Source organism: Vulpes vulpes, chromosome 3 (genome assembly GCF_048418805.1).
Source record: "Vulpes vulpes isolate BD-2025 chromosome 3, VulVul3, whole genome shotgun sequence".
NCBI lineage: Eukaryota > Metazoa > Chordata > Mammalia > Carnivora > Canidae > Vulpes > Vulpes vulpes.
The window spans coordinates 1113426-1136726 of record NC_132782.1 but is presented as its reverse complement, the minus strand read 5'-3'; the positions used below and the strand labels follow the sequence as shown (position 1 = coordinate 1136726).

Below are 23301 nucleotides of genomic sequence, written 5' to 3'. Positions count from 1 at the left end.
CTCCAGCACATCAAGTAATGTACTTTTCCTGAAGCATGCCAGATGCACTCTTGCTTTTGTCCTTGGCATTCCATCTACCTGGAACATTCTTCTCCCCTCAAGTATCTCCTCCCTCAAATGTCATCTCATCACCACAGTCTTTCCTTGGCCACCCTGTTTAAAATAACACCTCTCTACCAATACTCAGTATTACCCATCTCTGCTTTTACTGTGTTTGTTTTTGGTCTCCTCAAACAAAACACAAGCTCTGCGAGGACAGGATCTTTAAGCCTGGACTGGTTCTTGGCATGCTGTAGATACTCAGCAATCACTTGCTGACTATTTGAGTTGAGCTGGAGAGCTAAGGCTTCTGGCCATAGTGGCACGTGGGGCTATGGTAAATAGTGGAACATCAAAGGACCAGATAAGGCTTTTGGAAACAGCATATACCTCAGAAACCTTTCCTTTTACCCCTTTCATTAGGATTAAACCTTTGATTCAGGTGGGGAAATGAAATTGGGGCGAGACTAAAAAAGATACTGCAATAATGTGGCTTAAAATAAATCATTGTGAGATCTGCATTTTCTGAGTCACGCTTAGGCTGGAACATGTTCTGCTTGCATTAAAATGCTCTCTGTCTCTTTTCCAAATTCTCTGAGACCCTAAAGGGCCACAGCTCCTAAGAGATAAATCCTAGTATGGGCACTAAAACATTCATCAGATAAGTAAAATCAAACAACATAGCGCAAGGTGAAAACAACATCAAAATATATCCGATTGTAAAAAACAAGTGTCCCTAAAGACCAGTCAGTTCTGTACCTGAACTAAAAATTTTAAATTCCAATCAGAACTCCACCCCCTCCTCCCCTACCTCTACGTCCCCACACCCCAGTTAATGAAATGAAGCTGGACTTTTTGAAAACTTATAATCCACAAAAGAAAAAGGAAGAACGGCCTTTTGTTGGTCAATTCTGAGAATCTCTTAGGTGCCAAAGCTTTGCATGTTATAACCTGAGAGAAGAAGATAATAATAGTAATTAGTTACTCAGAGTTAGCTGATCCCTTGGTTAAACTAAGATTTCTCTCTCTCTCCCTCTCGTTCTCTCTCTCTCTCTGTCTCTCACACAGAGTTAAATATTGCATGCTGAAGTTTGATACCTCTTACTTACGTGTTAGCAGCTAAATGACCTTCCATAACAATATTTTTAACAAATTCTGTCTGCTCAATTAATTTGCAAAATGTTGTAAATAGTTTATCCGGGCTTTTTCTGTACACTCTGCCTATTAACCTAATTATTTACACCAGTTTCCAGCTCTTAAATATAAGCAAAGGTGATCATTACCTTGATTTTACAACTTTAGGGCAAAATCTTTAGAGATTAAAAAATAGAAGAAAAATTCTTTTGAGTCACACAGATATGTGAAAACAGCATAATGTCTCCTTACACACACTAGATGTCACTGCATGACCTGAAATATTGGCTGCAATTTCATCTGTTTCTTTACAATCCGTATAGGCAAGATAGTAAAAGTGCAAAATAATCTCAAAGTATATTTCCCAAAAAGCAAGCATCTTTGCTTGTATCTGGTCAATTGCATCCACAAAAAATAAATTATTTTGCTCGTCTGGCAGCAATTCCATACATTAAACTAGAAAATATCATAGGTTTTCTTTTTACCATCAATTCCCTCCTCCTCAAATTTTAATATCAAATTTCTATTTCTATGTTTGCATTTGGTGAGTAAATAATGGTCTCTATATTAAAGGATACTGGGAGAGATCTGAAGAAAATGAAAATTAGGGAATGGGTTTAGTGTGTTTTAAATTCAGCATAGTTATAAAGCGTCCTCTATGTGTCAAACGCCAGCGGACACCAGGAGACCTAAACATGAAGGAGGTGTAAACAAAAATTGTGGGAACACAGAGAAAGAGACTCGTAAAGGATTTAGGCAACGGACGTCAGCCCCAAAAGAAATATAGCTCATCTTCTTTTGAAAAACTCATATATAAATGTACACATTTGAGGCGGTTTATTACCTGTTCTTCCTTAGCCTAGAGCAACATTTATCAATTATATTTAGTGTTCTGTGAACTGTGAATACATGTTCAGCAGAAAACAAACCCATGGTCAAATAAATTTGAGAAGTACTCGGCTATTTAAAAAAATCAACAGGCTTGTTTTTAATGCAGAATTCCTGTTTCTAATGTTTGAATGTGGATTATAGGTCTCTGAAAGGGAAATGCAGTACCTATCATGTCTTATTTAACAAGCGATACCATTATCTCACTGAACAGAGTTCTACTGCGAAGCAGGAGAAGACATGGCAGTGGATGATAGAAATGTGAAGATTTAAGATTTACAGCTTTTAATATTGTATAAGTTCAAGAAAAAAAAAACATGATATTATTTTTACTTAATTACTGGATATTAATAGAGATCTGAAAAGACTAAAAAAAGCTAGGATCCTCTTTTAGTTTTGATTTTTCCTTTTTGTAATTAGTTTCAATACAAGAACAAACAAATGTTTTACATAGTTTTACAATTCAAAACCCACATCAAATATTTAGCTGAAACAAACCAAAAGAAACTTGAAAGAAATTTCATGTGCACAGTAAATTTCAAGCTAGGCTCCCAGTTTGGTTAAATATGGTTAAATATGGGTTCCCCTCTGCCAATAAGGGGGTCTGTCAAAAAGCGTTCTCTTCGGAGAAACCATGGTTTACGTGTACTTGTTGAGCTAAAGAAAATGGGACAACGCTCTGTATTGCAATAGAGGCTGTTAATGAAGCTCGGGGTGAGTCAAACCCTCAAATCTTGTCTGAACACTGGCAGATGATCAGTTCTGGGTATCTCACGTTTGCCGCATGCAGTTCTACTCCAGGCCTTTCTCCACCCTGATTTCTTCTGCTGCAGACTGATATATATGGACAACATCAACAGGGCTGCCATCACCTCTGATTTCCTGTCAGTTGAGTCAATGGGAGCTTTATCTGGCAAAAGACCAAGACAGGAAGAACAGTGAGGCCAGGATATTAATCAGGATATTAATTTTCCTGGCTCCTTCTCTGTGATGTTACTTGACACTAACTTCTTCCTCAATGGAAGTTCATTGTGCAAGTCAGCCTCTGATGAGTTTTGACAAACATATACACAGTAAAACACCATCGCCAACAAGACAGAAACAAAAAATTCCTGATGTCCCCTTTGCATTCCATCAGTCTCTCCTGGCTTGAGGAAATCATTGTTCTGTTTTTTAGTATTATAAATTCGTTTGCATCCTCTTGAATTTTGTATAAATAAAACCAAGTATTATGTACTCTTTATGCTGTGGGCTTTTTTCACTTAGCATTTTGAGATATGTCCAATTTGTTGTTTGCAGCAATAGGTTTCATTGTGGGTTTTTTTTTGTTGTTGTTGTTGTTGTTTGGTTTTGTTTTCAGAAAAGTGTTTTGTTGTATGCATAGAAAAAATGTTTTATGCATTCATATCTTGATGGAAATTAGGATTGTTTTTAGATTTGGGCTACAATGACTTAAGCAACTTAGTATTCTTAGATTAATCTTTTTATAGACAAATATTTCATTGACTTGGGTAAATGCCAAGGACCTGAAAAGATTAGTCCTATCGTAAGTGAGTGTCCAACACTTTAACAAACTGCCAAACAGATTTCTAAAGTAATTGCACCATGGTGCAGTCCTACCAGAGTTGTATGATAAAAGTTCTAGTTGTCCACACCTTCACCAACACTACTTTCCATCTTTTAAATTTTAGCCATCACAATGAAGGAAAAGAAAGAAAATGAAAGCCAAATCATCAGGAAAATAAGTAAAACTGTATCTATCTTGTGGCGTGACGGATTCAGCTGTGTAGTGATATCTCATTGTGATTTTATTTTGAATTTTCCAACTGAGATGTTAGGTTTCTTCTGGCCTTCTTATAATCAACTTGTAAGAATCTTAATATGCTTATTTTCTCCCATTCTGTGGCTTACCTTTTTGTTTCGGTCAAGGTGTCTTTCAGAGAATAAAAGTTTTAAATTTAGATAAAGTCTAATGTGACACTTGTTTCTGTGGCTTGTGTTCTTAGTGTGTTTCCATATAATTCTTTGCCTACATCAAAGTCACAAAGATTTTTCTCCTATATTTCCTTTTGTAAATATTATGATTTTATTTCTTACATTTAGATCAATAATCTAGTCCTTGTTAGTTTTTTGGCATATTCTAAAGTAAGGTTCGATATTTGTTTTTCCTCATACATTTATACATTTATCCAGTTGCCCAGCAACAAATTCTTGAAAACTTCTTTTTCCACTGTGTTGCTCTGGAGCATTTGTTGAAAATCAATTAGCCATGTATATGGATCTACTTCTAGGCACTCTATTCTGTTCTGTTGTTCTTTATGTCCTTTTGCCAATACCATACATAAGATTGTGTATGTCCACTAAATTTGTTCTCCTTTTAAATTGTTTTGAGTATTCTAGGTTGTTCAGAACCATCTGATCACTATGTATTTTAAAATTGTCTTTGGGAAATTCTTGTTGGAATTGTATTGAAATATATATATATGTATATATATTTCATATATATATTTCATATATATATATGTATTTAGAGAAAGTGCCATATTAATAAAATTGAGAATTCAAATGCATGAATGTGGTGTATCTGTTCACTTATTAGACCTTTTTAATTTCTCTCAGTGATGTTCAGTGCTTTTAAGTAAAGAGATCTTGCTCATCTTTGATAAAATTATTCCCCAGTATTGTTTGCTGTGAGTAGCAGCAAAAGTTTGTTTTTTATAGATTAACCCTTGATCCTCTGACCTTATGAAATTCACTCATCGTTTCTAGTATTTGTTTTTTTAAATTCTCTGGTCCTATAAAACTAAACAATTCATCTTCTAAGAGGAATAGTCTTATTCTTTGTGAACCTTAAAACTTTTATTATTTTTCTTCCTTTACTACAATAGGCAAAATTGCCAGTACAATACTGAATAGAAGTCATGAGAGTACATGCTTGTCTTGCTTCCAATCATAGGGGAAAATGTTCTCAGAGATATTGACTTTAAGTTTTTCTGTAGATGTCAGGTATCAATTTGAGAAAGTGGCCTTTTATTTCTAGTTTCTGAGAGTTTTTATTAGAAATTGGCAATTCAACACACATTGTATCAAATACTTTCAATGCATCTCTCAAAATAATATGTTGGTCTCTCTTATTCTATTACCCTGGTGAACTACAATGACATTAAAAAATTTTAAAACCAAGCTTCCATTCCTAGGCTAAACTCTACTTGATCCAATATGTTTTCCTTTTTGCATATTCTTGACTTTAATTTACTAATATTTTGTTCAAGTTTTTTTTCATCTGTGTTTATTCTGGAATGGTTTAATTTTTGTAATGTCTCATCAGGTTTCAGCATTTGGATTATGTTGGCCTTATAAAATGAGTTGGGAAATGTTCCCTCTTTAATATCCTTGTATTTGCTGAAAGATTTTGTGTAAGATTGGATTTAGTTCTTTAAATTTTGACAAAATTCGCCAGTAAACTCATCATCTCTCTTATCTGGGTGAGATGTTTTGATTTAAAAAAATCACTTTTAGGGGTACCTGGGTGGCCCAGTTGGTTCAACTCTTGATTTTGACTCAGGTCATGATCTCAGAACCATGAGATTTATCTCCAAGTTGGACACTGCACTGGACATGGAACCTGTTTAAGATTCTCTTTGCCCCTCTCCCTTTGCCACTCCTTGCCCCGCTCTCCATCTCCCTCTCTCTCTCTGGCTTTCAACATAATAATAATAATAATAATAATAATAATAATAATAATAAATTCACTTTTGGTAGATATAGATCTAGAAAGATTTCCTGTTTCACATTGTGTCAATTTTTGACAAGTTATATTTATCAGATATTTTGTCCATTTCGTTTAAATTGTAGAAATTTTGGAATACAACTTGTTGACAATATTTTATTATTTTTCCTTTAATATTTGTAGGATTTTTAATTTCTAATATTACATATTTTTCCCCTTTCACTGAAACAATGATTATTTTTTATTGGGATTTGTCAATTTTGTTGATATCTTCAAAGAACCAAATTTCTGTGTTAAATTATCCTTCTGCTTTCTATTTCATTGATTTAGGCTCTTAGCTTTATTATCTCTTGATTTCTACTTATTGGGCTTATTTTGCTCTTATTTTTCTAACATCTTCTGGTCAAACTGTAGGTCACTCATTTGGTGCCCATCTTTTCTAATAACATTTAAAGATTAAAGTGTCCCCCTGAACAGTGCTTTTGTTACATCTCACATATTTTGATATGTTGTTTTCTTATTATCATTCATTTTGAAATTTTCATTTTCTTTACATTTTCCCATTTACACATGATTATTTAAAAGCTGACTGTCAAATTTCTAAGTATTTGGGGTTTCCTTAGATATTTCATTATGACTTAATACTAAATTATCTCATGATCAGAAAATATGTTCCATAATATTTGAATACTTTTAAATTTAATGAAACTAGTCTTAGAGCCCAGCACATGATTCATCTTAATGGATGTGTCACGGGCACTGAGAAAGTGCATATTCTATACTTGTTGTTTGTGGGCAGTGTCCTATGAATATCAACTGAGTCAAGATGGTGCAGCTTAATTTCTGAGACTTCTAGCTCTGCTGCCTTCTGCACATTTACATGAACATTGTTTCCTTTGTTTCTTTGTTTTTCTGCTCAATTCATTTTCTATTCTGTGTTGTGAAGAGAGATTTGGTTGATTCATCTAAGACCCACGATCTTAGGCTCTCCTGCCAGCTCTAGTTCTGTCTGTGGAGCACCTGTACTCAGCCATTATTGGATCGTGCAAACCAATTCATAAAGTTTTAGCTGATCTTCTCCAATTGCTATACTGAGCTTTGAGGCTGGTGCCCAACTAACAGGCTGATTGGTGTCCTCATGTCCTTCGGATGTCCTGTTGCTTCCCTCTGCTACTTCCTGCACAGATGCTAATACTACTTTGGTCTTATAGCTGTCATTGGTTTGTCCTATAATTTAGGGTTAATGAGGATATTTCATCTTTGGGTAAGATACTCATATTTTAATTGCTCTCTGTCTTAAAGTAGATGGGAATTTGATAAGATACATAAACTAGGGGATCCCTGGGTGGCGCAGCGGTTTGGCGCCTGCCTTTGGCCCAGGGCGCGATCCTGGAGACCCGGGATCGAGTCCCACATCGGGCTCCTGGTGCATGGAGCCTGCTTCTCCCTCCGCCTGTGTCTCTGCCTCTCTCTCTCTCTCTGTGACTATCATAAATAAAAAAAAAAAAAAAAAAAAAAAAGATACATAAACTATTTCACCACCAGCATCATCCTCTCAGGATCCTTTAAACTCTTAATACTTCACTTTCGTTTGCTCCTTTATGTGTAGTTTACCATTTTAGTCACTTTTTACAACTAATTTTTAAACTGGAATTAGAATTTTAGGGATCCCTGGGTGGCGCAGTGGTTTGGCGCTTGCCTTTGGCCCAGGGCGCGATCCTGGAGACCGGGAATCGAATCCCACGTCGGGCTCCCGGTGCATGGAGCCTGCTTCTCCCTCTGCCTATGTCTCTGCCTCTCTCTCTCTCTCTCTCTCTGTGACTATCATAAATAAATAAAAATTAAAAAAAAAATTAAAAAAAAAAAAAAAAAAGAATTTTATTTTTCCCCAGTTTTCCTAGCTCCAGATATTATAAAATTCATCTTTTGAGTTGAAATTCATATTAATATAGAAATAAACATAGCATGGTTTAGATCTGGTTCTGAGTTTTCTAAATGCTTGTCTGGCCTCTTGATTCATTAGTATCACATAGTATTAAGACACTATTGGATTGGGATGCCTGGGTGGCTCAGTGGTTGAGCGTCTACCTTCAGCTCAGGGCATGGTCCTAGAGTCCCAGGATCGAGTCCTGGTATGGAGTCCCACAATTGGACTCCCCTCGAGGAGTCTGCTTCTCCCTCTATGTCTCTGCTTCTCTCTCTCAGTGTCTCTCATGAATAGATAAATATTTTTTTAAAAAGATACTATTGGATTGAGTTAACAGATATTTTCTTCATGACTTTGTATTTATTCATAAATAAGATTAGTGTGTGGTTCATTGTTAGTATTGTCCTAAGGTTGAAGGTGAAGGTGAAGACATATTTTCAAAATGCAAAATGTGTAAGAGGGCTCTTCACCTTTATCTATGATCTTGCACAATTTATGGAACATGAGATCATTTATTTCTTCAAAGTCTAATTTAGCTCATGAGTAAGATGATTTGGGACCAGTATCTTGCTTAAATATAATTTTAAATTACTTTTCTAACATAGTACCTGATTTCTAACCTGCTAGGTTTTCTTATTCATAAGTCAATTTTGATAATTTACATTTATCTAACAAATTAACTACCCTTTAAAATGTATTTGCATAGAATTGTATACAATATGCTTTTATAATTTTGAAAACTACCTCTAGATCATAGTTTTCTATGATCTAAAATGTAAGAAACTTAGTGGCTTAAAACAACATGGATTTATTATCTTGTAGTTTTGAAGTCTAAAATGGGCCCCAATGAGCTAAAAATTGGCAAGATTGTTTTCTTTTCCAGAAGCTCTAAGAAAGGATCCATTTACTTGCCCTTTTCAGCTCGAAGAGGCCATCCACATTCCTAAATGCATGGCCCTCTTACACTGTCTTCAAAGCCAGCAATAGTGATTAGGGTTCTTCTCAGATTGTATCACTCTTACCTCTTCTGCTTCCCTTTTCCCCATTTCTGGATCCTGTGATTACATTTCCCACCCAGAGAATCCAGGATTATCTCCTTATCTTAAACTCAACTGGTTAGCAAACTTAGTTTTTTGTTTTTGTTTTTTATTCATGAGAGACAGAGAGAGAGAGAGAGAGGCAGAGACACAGGCAGAGGGAGAAGCAGGCTCCATGCAGAGAGCCGGACGTGGGACTCGATCCCGGGACTCCAGGATCACGCCCTGGGCTGAAGGCAGGTGCTAAACCGGTGAGCCACCCGGGCTGCCCAGCAAACTTAGTTTTATCTGCAACCTGCCCCTTTGCCATGAAAGGTAATATAGTCACAGGTTCCAGGGATCAGGACATAAACTTATTTTTGAGGGAAATTATTCTCCTTTCCCCATTGATTATAAAATTTTTCTTTTAAACTAACTTTTATAGTAATTATATTGAATTGCAGTAAAAAAATGTACTAAGGATTTTTTTAATGTTAATGTATTCAAGTGCTATTTATTCAGTTTCTTTTACTTTTATTATGAGAAATTAATTTATATTTTGGTCTAGATATTGGCTTCTTTATGGAATGGAATTTATTTTGATATATGACATGGAATAGGAATCTTAATGAATTTCCTTTAATCCAATTTTCCCAGCACCATTTATTCTATAACTCATCCATTTCCCTATTGATTTGTTATAGCTCCTTTATCTTCTCAAGTTCTTAAGCATGCCAGCGCATTTTCTAGGTCATGTGTTCTATTTTGAATGAAAATTGGCCTCTATCTTATGCCATACACAAAAATCTCCTCAAAGTAGATTAAGGGCTTAAATGAAAGGCCTGAAATGGCTAAACTTTTAGAAGAAAACAGAGGCAGTAAGGTCCCTGCCAGTCGTTGGAACAATGATTTTGTTTGTTTGTTTGATAACAAAAGCAAAGGCAACAAAGCCAAAAAACAAGTGAGACTACATCAAGTTAAAAAGCTTTGCACAACAAAGGAAATAATAAATAAAAAGACAAGTTAAGCAATGGGAGAAAATATTTGTAAACAATTTATCTGATTAAGGTTTAATATTTAAAATATGTGAGGAACTCATATAACTCAATAGCAAATAAATAACCTATTAATAAATGGGCAAAGGACCTAAATAATTTTCAAAGAAGAAATACAAATGGTTGACAGTTATGTGAAAATGCACTCAAAATCACTAATCACCAGGGGAATGCAAATCACAACCACAATGAGATATTACCTCCTACCTGTTAGAATGGTTTTTAACAAAGTTAGGGGCATCTGGGTGGCACAGTCAGTTGAGCATCTGACTCTTGGTTTCAGCTCAGGTCATGATTTCAGGGTCGTGAGATTAAGCTCTATGTCAGGCTCTGCACTGGGTGTGGAGCTTGCCTGAGATTCTTTCTTCCTCTGCCCCTTTCCCCTTGCACGAATATGCGCTCGCTCTCTCTCTCTCTCTCTCTCTCAAGTAAATAAGTTAAAAAAAAAAAAAAAAGAAGAAGAAGTCAAAAGATAACACGTGTCAGAGGATGTGGAGAAAAAGGAACCCTAGTGCACTGTTAGTAGGAATATAAATTGGTATATCCATTATAGAAAAGTTTTGAGGTTCCTCAAAAAATTAAAAATAGAACTGCCATATGATCCAGCAATCTCACTTCAGGATATATATAAATCCAAAGGAAATAAAGTCACTATGTGGAAAGGATATCTGCATTCTTTTTTCTTTTTTTTTAAGAATTATTTATTTATTTTAGGGAGAGAGAACATGAGTTGGGGGAGGGGCGAGGGAGAAGGAAAGGGAGAGAGAAGCAAACTCCCCACTGAGCCAGGGAGCCTGACACTGGAATCAGTTTCTCAACCCTGAGATCATGACCAGAGCCAAAATCAACAGTCCACCCTGCTTAACTGACTGAGCCACCTAGGCCCCAAAGATATCTGCATTCTTATGTTGATTGCAGCACTAGGCATATCATTAAAGACATCCTGAGTGAGTAGGACATGGAGCTGGTTGGTGACTATCAATGTGAAAGTAGGTCACCCAGCACCTTAAAAAAATATATATATTTACAAAGTATAACAAAAACTCCACTTGAAGCAGACTATTATAGCTCTGGGTTGCTGAGAGACAAGTAGGCCCTAAAAGAATATCGGAGCAAGACGACTCAGAGTTGCTGCTCAGTATGATCAAATGTGGCATGCCGCATGCAGAGACACACTGCAGCCGGAGGAGTGGTCATCTCAGAGAAAGAACTCAAGTTCACTGGGTGGAAATGGCTCCTCTGATCAGTCAGGTTCACTATGGAGACAATGCCCTCTTTCACAAGTGTCCAGCACAACTGAGGAAATGGGAACCAAAATGAGGGTGTTTATATTCTGGACACTGTCTCCAGTGAGTTACGAAATGAAGTTCTAGAAATGAGGAGCAACCTCTGTCGTTGGGCCACCAATCATCTTTGACATGCTTTATTTTATAGCTAAGGCCCAGGACTTTATACTCTTTAGGGAGGTTTCATCTAACTTAATAATCTTTATGCAGAGATTCTTCCTAAAATACAAATCTGGCTTTTTCAGCCTGTTGCTTAAAACTCTTCCATTTCTCCCCCACAGCTTTCAGGTAGAGATCCAAATTCCATAAGATAATATAAACAACTTTTCATAGTCTGGCCTCTACAAACTCATCATTTGCCATCTTGTGGTAGTCCAAAAATACGAAGTACTTACAAGTGAAGAAGGTAAAATACTCCTTCTCTTACACCTCGGTCCATTCAGCATGCTTCACCTGGCCAATTCCCCTTCTATTGATCCTACTGACTCAGTTCAGTATCATGTCCTCACCACCACCCACCTTAAGCCCCAATCTGGATTAGAAGTTATTCATAGTATCTCCCATAGAGTTCACCATGGTCTACAAAATTGTGTCTTTGTCAATCTGCCTTCCCAATTACTGGAGAGCAGAGACTGCATCTCTTGATTTTTGTCTTAGTCCTTTTAGGCTGCTATAACAAAAACATCATAGGCTGAGTGGCTTAAATAACAAATATTTATTTCTCATGGTTCTGGATGCTGGGAAGTCCAAGATACATTCAGTGCCTGGTGAGGATCTGTCCTGCGTTCATAGATGGCTGAATTCCTGATTAATCTCACAGAATGAAAGGGGCAAGAGAACTCCCTGGGGTCTCTTTTATAAGGGTACTAATTTCATTCATGAGAATGGACTTCTCATGACTTAATCATCCCCCAAGGGCCCCACCTCCTAATACCATCACTTGAGGGGTTAGGATTTCAACACCTGGGTTTTGGGGGGACACAAACATTCCATCGACAGCAGCTCTATATCCCTAAATGGTGTTATGTACACAAAATGGTCCATAAATGTTTCTTGAATAAATTTACTAATTACTTGTCACAAAAATCTTGGAGGGAAAGGACACTTGGTTGATAGATAACGAAATTGTGCAGTAATGTTAGTAGGTGACTTGCCCAATTACATCATCACAATGACTTTTAAAAACCTCTTTAAAGATAGATTTGTCAACCACAGAATCACAAATATGCATATAGTAAATGCTGGACTATTTGTTGCCACTGTTACCGGTGTATAAATTCAAAAACGTTACCACTGCTGCTTGTTATCTGAAAATAGGTGACCTTCATTGTTTCCCTACATAGTGTCTATGAATTTGCCAAACCCACCTAACTTCATGACCTCAAATTCACAACTCCAAATTCAGCATGCGACGGCAAGATTTCTTTTCCTCCCTTGCTTCTAAGATGATTTCTCCTTCATGTTTTTATACAAATATTTGAGGGCATTAAAACTTTAGAAGCTTAAAGTCTGAGTATTTCATTAGAAATGACAGTTCACATATTTTCCATTCCAAAAAAGTCAATACCGAATATCCCTTAAGTTCTAAACTTTAAAAATTTGTCAGTATTATCATTTACCTGTTCATGGACTCTTTAAGGTGGTGGCAAACTTACCTTATATCAAAATACCTTCCAGATTGAACACTGTGTTAAGTGTAAAACAATGGAATTATTTTTAAGTGCTTTAAAAATAAAAAAGAATAACATATAAAAAATTCTGAATGAGGGTAAACTTTCGAAGTTTAGAACCAAAGAAAAAAATTTCCCCTTAATCCACAGGTTCCTGAATACATAGTATATACTAGCTTTGCTGATGGGAGTGATATTCCAGATAAGTTGTGTTTTGGGTTTTTTGTTTGTTTGTTTGTTTGCTTTTTATAGGGTCAGAGGCCAATATGCAGAACATTTCAGGCAACTTTTCCTTCTGCGGTGAATTCTGAAAGACACTATCTTTCAGAGAACGAATTTGTTCTTTTTAAAAAAAGCTGTACTGAGGTATAATTGCTATCACAAAGAACTGCGTGTATTTAATGTGTAATCTGATGAGTTTGAACATATGAAAACACCCATGACACCATCACCACAATCAAGGTAACAGACATCCCCCAGAGATTTCTTGTGTCCTTTTGTTTTCTTTTTTGGTTTGGGGGTTTTGTTTTGTGGTAAGAACACCTAACATGAGTTCTATCCTCTCGGCAAATTCTGAAGTGCACGTTACCATTTTGCTTTCTATAAGCACTTTGTTGTACCGCAGGCATCTAAAACCTACTCATCTAGGATAACTGAAACTTGATACCCACTGAACAACTCATTTTCCCCATGCGCCGGCCCCTGGTGAATACTATTGTATTTACTGCTTCTGTAGGTTTGACTATTTTAGATACCTCGTGTACATATAGTTTTTGTCCTTCTATGCCTGGCTTACTTCCCTTAATCGAGGTGGGTTTTATGTATTAATAGATTTGGCTTAACTTTGTATTTCATAGGAATTTATTTTATCTCATTTTACTTCCTTCTACACACTAAGGTTTTATGGGTGACCAAGAGAAAGAGAACTTAGATGTGTTTACCAGTATGAATGGATCATCAGCCTCCACCATCAGCTGCTCACCCTTCTTTTGCAAGATCAGCCAGGCAATTTACCAGAGGGATGTGAAAGGTCTCCCGGGTGGGTTATTTCTAAAGTCTTCTGGTAGATGGGTGTATAATCCATATAATCTGAGACTCAAAATAGCTTTTCTGTAGCTGGCACCTAGTGAGGAGGAGAAAGCAATCCTGGCTGATGTTGGATATAAAATGTAAATGTTGTATTTTATTCGAGAAATGGTTCATTTTATGATTGCAACTCTAGACTGTTTATAAGATAAAAAAATTATACAAGAGTTTGCAATGATTTTGCACCCCAGTTTGATGTCTTGGCAGATGTTATCATGGGAGCATTCTACAAGATTAAAGCAGAGCCAGGTTGGAGTGTGCATCCCCAATGAGCCACCTGCCAAAAGCAACTGTATTAGAGACCGTCTGAACCTGTGTCCCTAAGATGGGTGTTAAGTGAAAGAACTTTCTCTGATATAATAAACATGTGCTTTCCCCTTTTAAAAAATTAAGTAATGAAACAAATCATAGATAAAAATGTTGATGCGTGCAAATTCCATATGCCCAAGAAGAATACAGCCCAATTCAGAAGTCAAATCAACTGGAAAGATATTTACAAATATTTCATATATAGGGTTAACATATTTGATATAGAAGACTTATTATAAGTCAATAAATCAATACAAATGAAAAAAGGTCAAATGAGAAATACACAAAGGACCTAAGTCTGAGCCTAAAGACTACAAAGTAGGATATACAGTTCTAATTTTTTCTTTTTTATTTATGATAGTCACAGAGAGAGAGAGAGAGAGAGAGAGGGAGGCAGAGACACAGGCAGAAGGAGAAGCAGGCTCCATGCCCCGGGAGCCCGACGTGGGATTCGATCCCCGGTCTCCAGGATCGCGCCCTGGGCCAAACCGCTGCGCCACCCAGGGATCCCCGGATATACAGTTCTATAACAGATATGTGAAAATGTTATCCCCCACAATCGGACCAACTATGCAATTTTGAATAAGGTATCATTTTTTTCCTTATTAAACTTGCACTGATAATTTTTTAAATCATAATACCTGGTGCTCAAGAACAGCATTTCCTGGGAATACTTTCTAAAAATACAAATTCAAAAAAAAAAAAAAAATACAAATTCATAGGACCCATCCCAGACCCACTAGAGCAGAGTCCCAGCGGATGGACTCAGCAAATTATAGAAATTCTGATTCAATTAGCTCACCGTAGGCCCCGGGAGTCAGAAATTTCCCATCCTTATCCTAGGTGATCTTAAGGCAAATTTGAAAATATTACTTGAAGTAGTGGTTTTCAACCATGCCTGGTCTACTAATCCTCTGAGGAAACTAAGAAATGCAGATACTTGGGTATCTGTACCCTCAGAATTATGATTTAATCCTTGTGGGATCTATTTGGATATTTAAAAAATTTTAAAGCTCTGTAGGTAATTCTAAAATGTGACCAAAGTTGAGGATGCTTCTCTAGAGGACATGATAAATTGGTACTCACATACTTTTGAGAATACAAATGAGAATGAAGATTGGTACAACCGTTTTCCCAAACAATTTGTCTGTGTGCTCCTTTTTAAAAAATAATATCATTTTCAGTAAAATTGTGATTTTGTAAGTTTCTGACCCTTGTTATGTAAATAGAGAAGACATTCATGAACAAAATGTTCTTTGTGTGTAATTGATTCAATAACAATATAGAGAGTAACGTAACTGCTCAGCTGTAGGGTAATTGTTTAATAAACAATGGTATGGTCACATAATAAAGTGCTAAGTAAAAACGTGCAAATAATCAGTTTTTAATGTTCTGGGAAAATAAAGCATTAAAAGGGAAAAGAAAGTATAAATTGTAGTTACTGCATGATCAAGACTAAGTTAAAATAAGCATAGTAGTGGCACCTGGGTGGCTCAGGGGTTGAGCGTCTGCCTTTGGCTCAGGTTGTGATCCTGGAGTCCCAGGATCGAATCCCTCATCGGGCTCCCTGCATGGAGCCTGCTTCTCCTTCTGCCTGTGTCTCTGCCTCTCTGTGTCTCTACGAATGAATAAATGAAATAGTTTTTAAAATAAGCATGGTAAAAGGACAGGAAGAAAATGTTCAAAATCACTAAGGATGGCTATCTTTGAACTATGGGGAGGTTAATGACTTTGGGGGGTTATTTCTAACTTTTCTGAATTTTAGAATTTTATATAATATTTCTATTAGATGTAATTTAAAATGTTTAGAGTTTTTATTGTGGTAAAATATACATAGAATTTACCATTTTCAGAATTTTCGAGTGTACATCTCAGTCTTAAGTATTCACATTGTTGTCCAACCATCACCACCACCCATCTCCATCCAGGTTCTTCGCCAACTGAAATTTTGTCTTCCTTAAACAAAAATTGCCCATTACTTCCTCCCCTAATTGCTGGTAACCACTATTCTACTTTCTGTCTCTACAATTTTGACTATTGTAGATACCTAAATACGGATATCTAAAATGGAACCATACAATATTTGTCCTTTTGTGTCTGGCCTATTTCATTTGGCATATTTCTTCAAGGTTCATCCATGTCGCAGCATGTACCAGAATTTCATTGTGTTTGTGTGTGTGTGTGTGACTTTTTTTAATTCCTTCATCCATTGATGGACATTTGGGTTATTTCAACCTTTTGGCTATTGAGAATAACTGCTGCTATGAACATTGGTATACAAATACCTGTTCAAGTCCCCTGCTTTCGATTTTGGGGGTATATACCTAGAAACAGAATATTGGATCACATGGCAATTCTGTGTTTAAGTTTCTGAGAAACTGTCATACTCTTTTCCACCGAGGTTGTCCCAGTTTACGTTCCCACCAGCAATTCACAAGAGTTCTACATCTTCCGCCTCCTTGCAGTTTTTAACTCAACAAGGTCAATCACTTCATATGGAAATATTCCTAAAATGTATCAGTCATTTCTCCCCCTCAAAAGGGAAATCTTGACCAAGATTTGACCCTTTTCTTGTAGTGACTTAGACACATCGCTGCCTCCTCAGAAGCTCTTGTCATATATCTTTGAGACGTTGCTGAGTGCTGGATGCTGTCCTCAGTTGCTTCCACAGATGAGAACAATCCTCTCAGAATCTTGGAAAGTATCCTCCCCATTTCACAGATAAGGGAACGAAGTACACAGAGGGAAAGCAACTTCTCCAAGATCACACAGCCACTTAGTAAGGATGACGGGACTCAGAGTCCAGGCCTCTGGCCGTTTAGTGAGCCTCCCAGGCGTCTGAGAATGTTGGTCTCTATATTAAATACCTCCAAACTGATCCTGCGCACTTTTAGAAAACGGGCTCACGTCGTTTAATGGTTCGCTTCGTTTGCCTTCCTGCTGTCCTCCCACGGCTCGCAGAGTACCGGCCCCGATCACGCTCTGCTCTCAGCCACGTGCTGATCCTGACATCCCGCCATCAGGAAACACAGGTAAAGAAAGAGCTGAAACTCTTTGCAGAGCGACAGTGCACGGGTTTGAGCGAGAACTTGAGGGGTCATTCTAAGGGTCAAAAGGTCTGATTTAGGTATTTGGCTCTCATGATATCTATTCTGGTGGTAGGATGACGTTTTGCTAATTTCCGGCCTGCTGCTCACGTGCCAGGCACGGAGCCTGCGGCTCTAAGGGAGCAGGGGAGCTTACTCCTACTCTTACTCCTACTCTTACTCCTACTCTTACTCTTACTCCTACTCCTACTCTTACTCCTACTCTTACTCTTACTCCTACTCTTACTCTTACTCTTACTCCTACTCTTACTCTTACTCTTACTCTTACTCCTACTCCTACTCTTACTCCTACTCTTACTCCTACTCTTACTCTTACTCTTACTCTTACTCCTACTCCTACTCTTACTCCTACTCTTACTCTTACTCTTACTCCTACTCTTACTCCTACTCTTACTCTTACTCTTACTCCTACTCTTACTCTTACTCTTACTCCTACTCCTACTCTTACTCCTACTCTTACTCTTACTCTTACTCCTACTCTTACTCTTACTCCTACTCCTACTCTTACTCCTACTCTTACTCTTACTCCTCAGATAATGTAATTAATTCTTTAAAACATCTTGCCCCCAAATAACAAATACCCTTTCGATGTCTGATACGCTCTTTTGAAAAACGTCTACTTAATATTTTCATAGTACACACAAATAGAGAACAGAGGAAAAGGCTTTTGACACTGAAAGTGTCTGGTCCCACGTGAATTCTCATTCAGTCCACGGAGCCAGTGACTACTGCTTGCAGGCGCCACCGCTGTCCTGTGGAGCTTACGACACGCCATAGACACGTACAGAATAAACAAGTGTCTCTTTCCTTGTATAATATGTGGTTGTGAGATGGTGCGCATTTAACTTTCTGAAAATCAAAACTTTTTGCAATGAAGTAGGTCGTTAGCTAAATAAATACAACAGTGGGCCATTGTATGTACTGGAACTTTTTGAAGTGAATATTCCATACCACCATCTATATTTCTAGAAATTAACTTTTTCTATAGCCATGTTTTTTAAAGGATTTTTTTTGCCCCACATCCGTAAGATTTTCCTAGGAAATAGGTGAATAACAGGAGTAAAGCAGAGAGAAAAATATTCACTCAAAATACAAAATGGAAAGATAAGTAAAAAGTTTCCGGGGGCACCCGGGGTGCTTAGTCAGTTGAGCGTCTGCCTTCAGCTCAGGTCATGGTCTGGAATAGAGCTCTGCATGGGGCTCCCTGCTCAGAGGAGAATCTGCTTCTTCCTTTCCTTCTGTCCTTCCCCCCACTTGTGTGCTTGCTTTCTCTCTAATAAATAAAACACTAAAAAAAAAAAAAAAAAAAAAAAAAAAAAAACTTTAAAAAAGTCCCTGCAGAAAAATTTTAGCGGCCTAGCTAGATTTCCTTAAATTAGATTCCCTAATAATGATATATTATTTTTTTACCAGTAAGTTTATGGTTAATTTTCATCTAAATACTGCAGACAATTTCATTCAATGAAATCACAGCAGTGGGGAGATGAAGGAAACAGAACCACCTTCCCAGCGATGAGCTAACCGGTGGGAATAGTGATTCTCCTCTTACTCCCAATTTTGTGGCTGGTTAGTAGATAACACTAAAGATAAGAAAGTTATTTCTTGTAAGAATGTTATCCCCAAATCTAAAGGCTTAATGATATCAAACTTCCACTGAACTCCAAGATTTGATCATTTTTTACACTAGCTTCTAACTAAAACAGTAATACTGTCAAATCTCAATAAGCATATTCAAATTCTGGTGATTCTTAATTGAATCATTTTAAGACATCTTTTGTAACTCAAGTCCTACCATGTTGGATCTTACAAATGTTCTACATAATTCTATTTGGTTTTGCCACATAAAGAAGGGACTACCCACCTCTACCCAGTTCCTCTCAACTTCTACTAAACATACAACCCTGTGCAAGATAACATCCCTGGAAGGCGTCCTCTGTTCTCCACCTCTTGCCCTCCTAAAGCCCTACTTCTTGCCTTTACTATCAATTTCAGTATTACTTTATATTGTCTTAAATTCTGTTGTAATTTTTCATATATACATTATATTTTATTGTTAGGTATCACCCATATTAACTAAGATAGACTGACTGTATAGTGAGATTCAAACAATTTTTTTTGCCATTAATTAATAATACTTTTGTCCTAAGAAAAAATTGTTAGCAGTGGAGCATTCTTCAAGGCTGGTGAAATCGTGAGAAAAGAGAATAATAAACCAGGGGAATTATAGATAAGGCCCAGAAGCTTGGATTTTCAGCTATTAAACTACCTTTAAAATAAAAATAGCTATTTAGAGGAATCTAGCTTTATTGAAGCTGATAGATAATCGACATCCAAACACTGAAAACTCTTAACTAAAAGATGGTTCACCGTATGTTACGGTGGTCATGAAGTGGTAAGAAAAAGTAAATCTCTCAACGTGGAACAAATGATGTTTGGGGACAGAAACACAAGACTAAGGTTTAACAGACAATAAGAATGGAATCGAGAACAGAGTTGAAAATGGAAGACAGCTGTTATGTTTTAGTCGAAATGTGGTGCATGTGTTCTATCAAAGGTTTGGACTGGGCTTCAGGTGACTGGTTTCCACCTGTTACAGTTGAAAGAAAAAAAAGAGGGAAGGAAGGGAGAGGGGGAGGAGGAGGGTGATGGGGAAAAGAGAAAAAAGTCAGATGCATTCTCTTAGAGCTGAAGAAACCATCTGACAGTTTTATATAACATTTCCCTGAAACCAGCAGCAAAATCCTAATGGGCTGCAGCCTCAGTCAGGTCCCTGAAGCATCTGTAGTTTTGTTTAAAATGACTAAGATGCAATACAGCAGTTCATGGAAGATGGGAAGGGCCTGCAGCCGTCGGGCAGCGTGGCAGGTGATGGGCATCCGGGAGCAACGCGGCACCTGGAGGGCAGGGGGGGCCGCGCTTCGGGGCGTCCCGCGGATGGCAGCCCGTCCTGCAGCCGCGACGCCAAGGGCCGTCGGGCCCGAACGCCTCGGGGGCTCCGCCGCCGCCTCGGGAAGGAGCTGGGAAGGAGCCGAGGCCGGAGGGGCCGGGCAGGAGGCTCGCCCTCCGCTTCCCGCCCCGCCCCGCGGCCGCCGGCGCAGAGCCCAGGCGCCGCCGCCAGGGGCCGCTGTTCGCTCAGAGCCGCCGCCCGTCCCGCGGCCCCGCCCCTCCGGCCGCCCCGCGGCCCTTCTCGCTGCGCCCCGCCCCGCCCGCGGCCCCGCCCCGCCCGCGGCCCCGCCCCGCCCGCGGCCCCGCCCCGCCCGCGGCCCCGCCCCGCCCGCCCCTCCCGCCGCCCCCCGCCGCGGGTTCCGACAGCCGCAGCCCAGCGAGCGCGGGAGCGGCACCGCCCGGGCAGGAGCGCGGGGCGCAGGGCGCAGGGCGTCGGCGAGGCTCCGGGAGAGCGAGCGCGGAGCCCGGGCACCCCGCGGCCGGGCGAGCGAGCGAGCGAGCGAGCGCCCCGGCCTCGGACCGCGCCTGCCGGGCGCCCCCGCGATGAGCGCGGCGCCGGACAACCGCACGGACGCGGCGGGCCTGCTGCTGGCCCAGGGCGGCGAGGCGCTGGCGCGCGCGGTGCGCTGCTGCACGCAGGCGTCCGTGGTGACCGACGGCGGCCCCGGCCCCGGCCCCGGCCCCGGCCCCGGCCCCGGCCCCGGCCCCGGCCCCGGCCCCGACGAGCGCGGCCTGTACGTCCTGCGCGTGGTGCAGATCGCGGTCCTGTGCGTGCTCTCGCTCACCGTGGTCTTCGGCATCTTCTTCCTCGGCTGCAACCTCCTCGTCAAGTCCGAGGGCATGATCGACTTCCTGGCGAAGGAGCGCAGGCCGTCGGGGGACGCGGAGGCGGTGGTCGCGGGGCCCTGCTGAGCGCCGCGCGGACCGTCGCCTTCCGGGTGAAGCGCTTCAGCCCCGGTGCCGGGGCGGCGGGGCCCCTGCCCGACTCTGGACGCGCCGGACTCGCCGGACTCTGGACTCGGGGCCGACCGGGCGCGCCCTGCTGGGTGGCGGGGGGGCCGCGCCGCGGGCGGGGGCGGGGGGGGGCGAGCGGGGCGGGGCGGGCCCGCGGCGTCGGTGGCCGCGCCCGAGCGCCCCGGTGCGCGCCGCGCTGTGCCCCGCCCGCCCCCGCCCCGGCCCCGGCCCCACCCCCGCTCCCCGCCCCGCTCCGCGGGCTCAGCGCTCTCCTGCCGGACACACGTGTGAGAAGCCCTTCGCCGCCCCGGGGCCCGTCCGCCTGCCGGGGTTGGAGTCCTGCTATCCGGGGGGGCTGCGACTGCGGACCCGGTGACTTGCTGCTTCTATCGCGTTCCCGGGGGGCGGGGGGCGGGGGCAGCTGCGCCCCGGCAGCCCCGGGCACAGGCCGGCCTGGAACCCGCCGCTCAGGACCGCAGCGTCTGCGCCGCAGAAGTGCTCCTGACATTCGTGACGCACCGTTTGGACCCCCCCCCCCCCTTATTTGACATTTCCCCCTTATTTGACATTTCCTCAATAAATGCAAGGCCGCAGTGTGCTGCTCCCGGCTTCCTCGTGCTCTTTCGGGGCTCCCGGCGGGGGGGACACGGGGCGACGAGGAGCCAGGGCGCGCGGGCTGCGGGGCACGTGCTGGGGGCGGGGGGCGGGGCGGGGGTCGGCGCGGGCCTCGGTCCTCCCCACGAGGGCTCCTCCGCGCTCGGGTAGGCCTGGCCCTGAGCCGGAGCCACCGGAGGCCCCGCGGGGAGGCGCACGTGGGCGCTGGCTGCGCGCCCTTCGCCCGGCGGCGGGAGGCTGCTCCGCGCCAGACGCCGAGGGAGCGGCCGCGGCCGCGCACGCGGGGCCCCGAGGCTGCAGGGCCGGCCCCGCCCACCGGGCCCCGGCGCGGAGCTGGCCACGGTGCTGAAGCTGCCGCGGGCCGCGCGCCCCAACGCGCCTGGAAACCCGCGACTGCGAAAACGGCCCAACGGGCACCACCAATCACTTCAGGCTTCAGCTTGGTAAGAGCAGCTTATCCTTGCGCCTGGGGTAGGGTCCTAAGCGTTTTCAAAAAACCAAAGCAGCCTCCATGCTGTAGCAATGAAAGACTTCACCATAGCAGATACAAGAGTGACTAAAACTAAACAATAACAATGTCCCATTTACTCAGGAAGAAGCACCAGGGGTGTAAACCTGCAGAGTGACTCAAACACCAGGATCAAAAGGTTCGAGTGTCCTTTGACGTCCCATGTGCTACTCGGTGGACGTCCACTGCGCGCTCAACCTAAATCATGCCAGGACGTTTGCCTTCCAACGGTTTTTTGAATGCTGATACGTTTCAGGCTTAAAAAAAAAAAAAAAAAAAAAAAAAAAAAAGGATTTCGAAGCCTTGCCTGTTGTTTCTGTCTTCTTAGCTGGGAAGGGTTTGCTTATTTGTTTTTGTGTTCTGCATCTGGCGAGGGGAGCAGAGTCAACCTGTAGTCAAGGCTGAGTCACGGAAGGCAGCTTACTCGGGTTATTTTGTGGACAGTTTCAGTGGCACCAAGTGAATCTGCTGCCTCCGTGTTTGAAGGCGAGAAACAAGACAGAACACTCAGTTCGCGCTGAGACAAACCAGACATTTAGAATTAAACTCGGGTTCTTTCTTTTCGGTGGCTGCGACATCTGCCAAGGGTTCCTTCTTCACACTTACTAGCCCATCAGTGAATTCGTTGCTCTGGTGGAAATCTATTTGGCATAAAAAAACCAATCAATGAGAGTTTGTTGGACTCTTGCTATGTGCCCTGCTCTGCAAGGTGCATGTTTACAGTGAGTTTCAGACACAAAAAATGTTTCGCACTTCCAGGTCCATTTTCACTTGCTTGTGTACAACAGACATTTCGATTTAAAGCCAAAGTCCTGAAAATTGCAAAAGGGGCCTGCTCAAACAGCTCTAGGACTACCATCTCCTCTCTCAATACCATCCATGTTTGTTTGCCTTAATACTTCTTTACACTTCTTTCCTCCTCCCTATAACTCAAAAGAAAATTTAGTTTCTTCCTACCTCAACTGTCCAAATTTATTCTCTTACTCCGAGAAATTATGAGTGTCAGACAAACCAGAACCTGCAAAATTTAG

At 41.2% G+C, this 23301-nt stretch overlaps 1 protein-coding gene and 2 long non-coding RNA genes across 6 annotated transcripts in view; 2 read left to right on the top strand and 1 right to left on the bottom strand.

The window, feature by feature from the left end:
* Positions 1–21108, bottom strand: part of LOC140598163 (uncharacterized) — a 111778-nt gene extending 90670 nt beyond the window's left edge. For 3 of the 4 annotated variants that reach the window (XR_012000278.1, XR_012000280.1, XR_012000277.1), the window contains exons 1-3: positions 20979–21108; positions 13687–13868; positions 2837–2971 (exon numbers count right to left, since the gene is read on the bottom strand). This is a non-coding gene — a long non-coding RNA (uncharacterized lncRNA). Of the gene's footprint in view, positions 1–1740; positions 2972–13686; positions 13869–15624; positions 15759–20978 lie in introns of those variants that run through there. The other variant, XR_012000281.1, reaches the window with a different exon arrangement.
* Positions 20539–21749, top strand: RPRM (reprimo, TP53 dependent G2 arrest mediator homolog). Its single transcript, XM_072751532.1, has 2 exons — positions 20539–21108; positions 21151–21749. Exon 1 carries the CDS (start codon positions 20737–20739, stop codon positions 21103–21105), a length of 369 nt encoding a protein of 122 aa, XP_072607633.1. The 5' UTR covers positions 20539–20736; the 3' UTR covers positions 21106–21108; positions 21151–21749.
* A 328-nt stretch (positions 21750–22077) lies between these two features.
* On the top strand, positions 22078–22563 carry LOC140598104 (uncharacterized). Its single transcript, XR_012000233.1, has 2 exons — positions 22078–22205; positions 22355–22563. It is a non-coding gene; the product is annotated as an uncharacterized lncRNA (long non-coding RNA).
* The last annotated feature ends 738 nt before the right edge of the window (positions 22564–23301 follow it).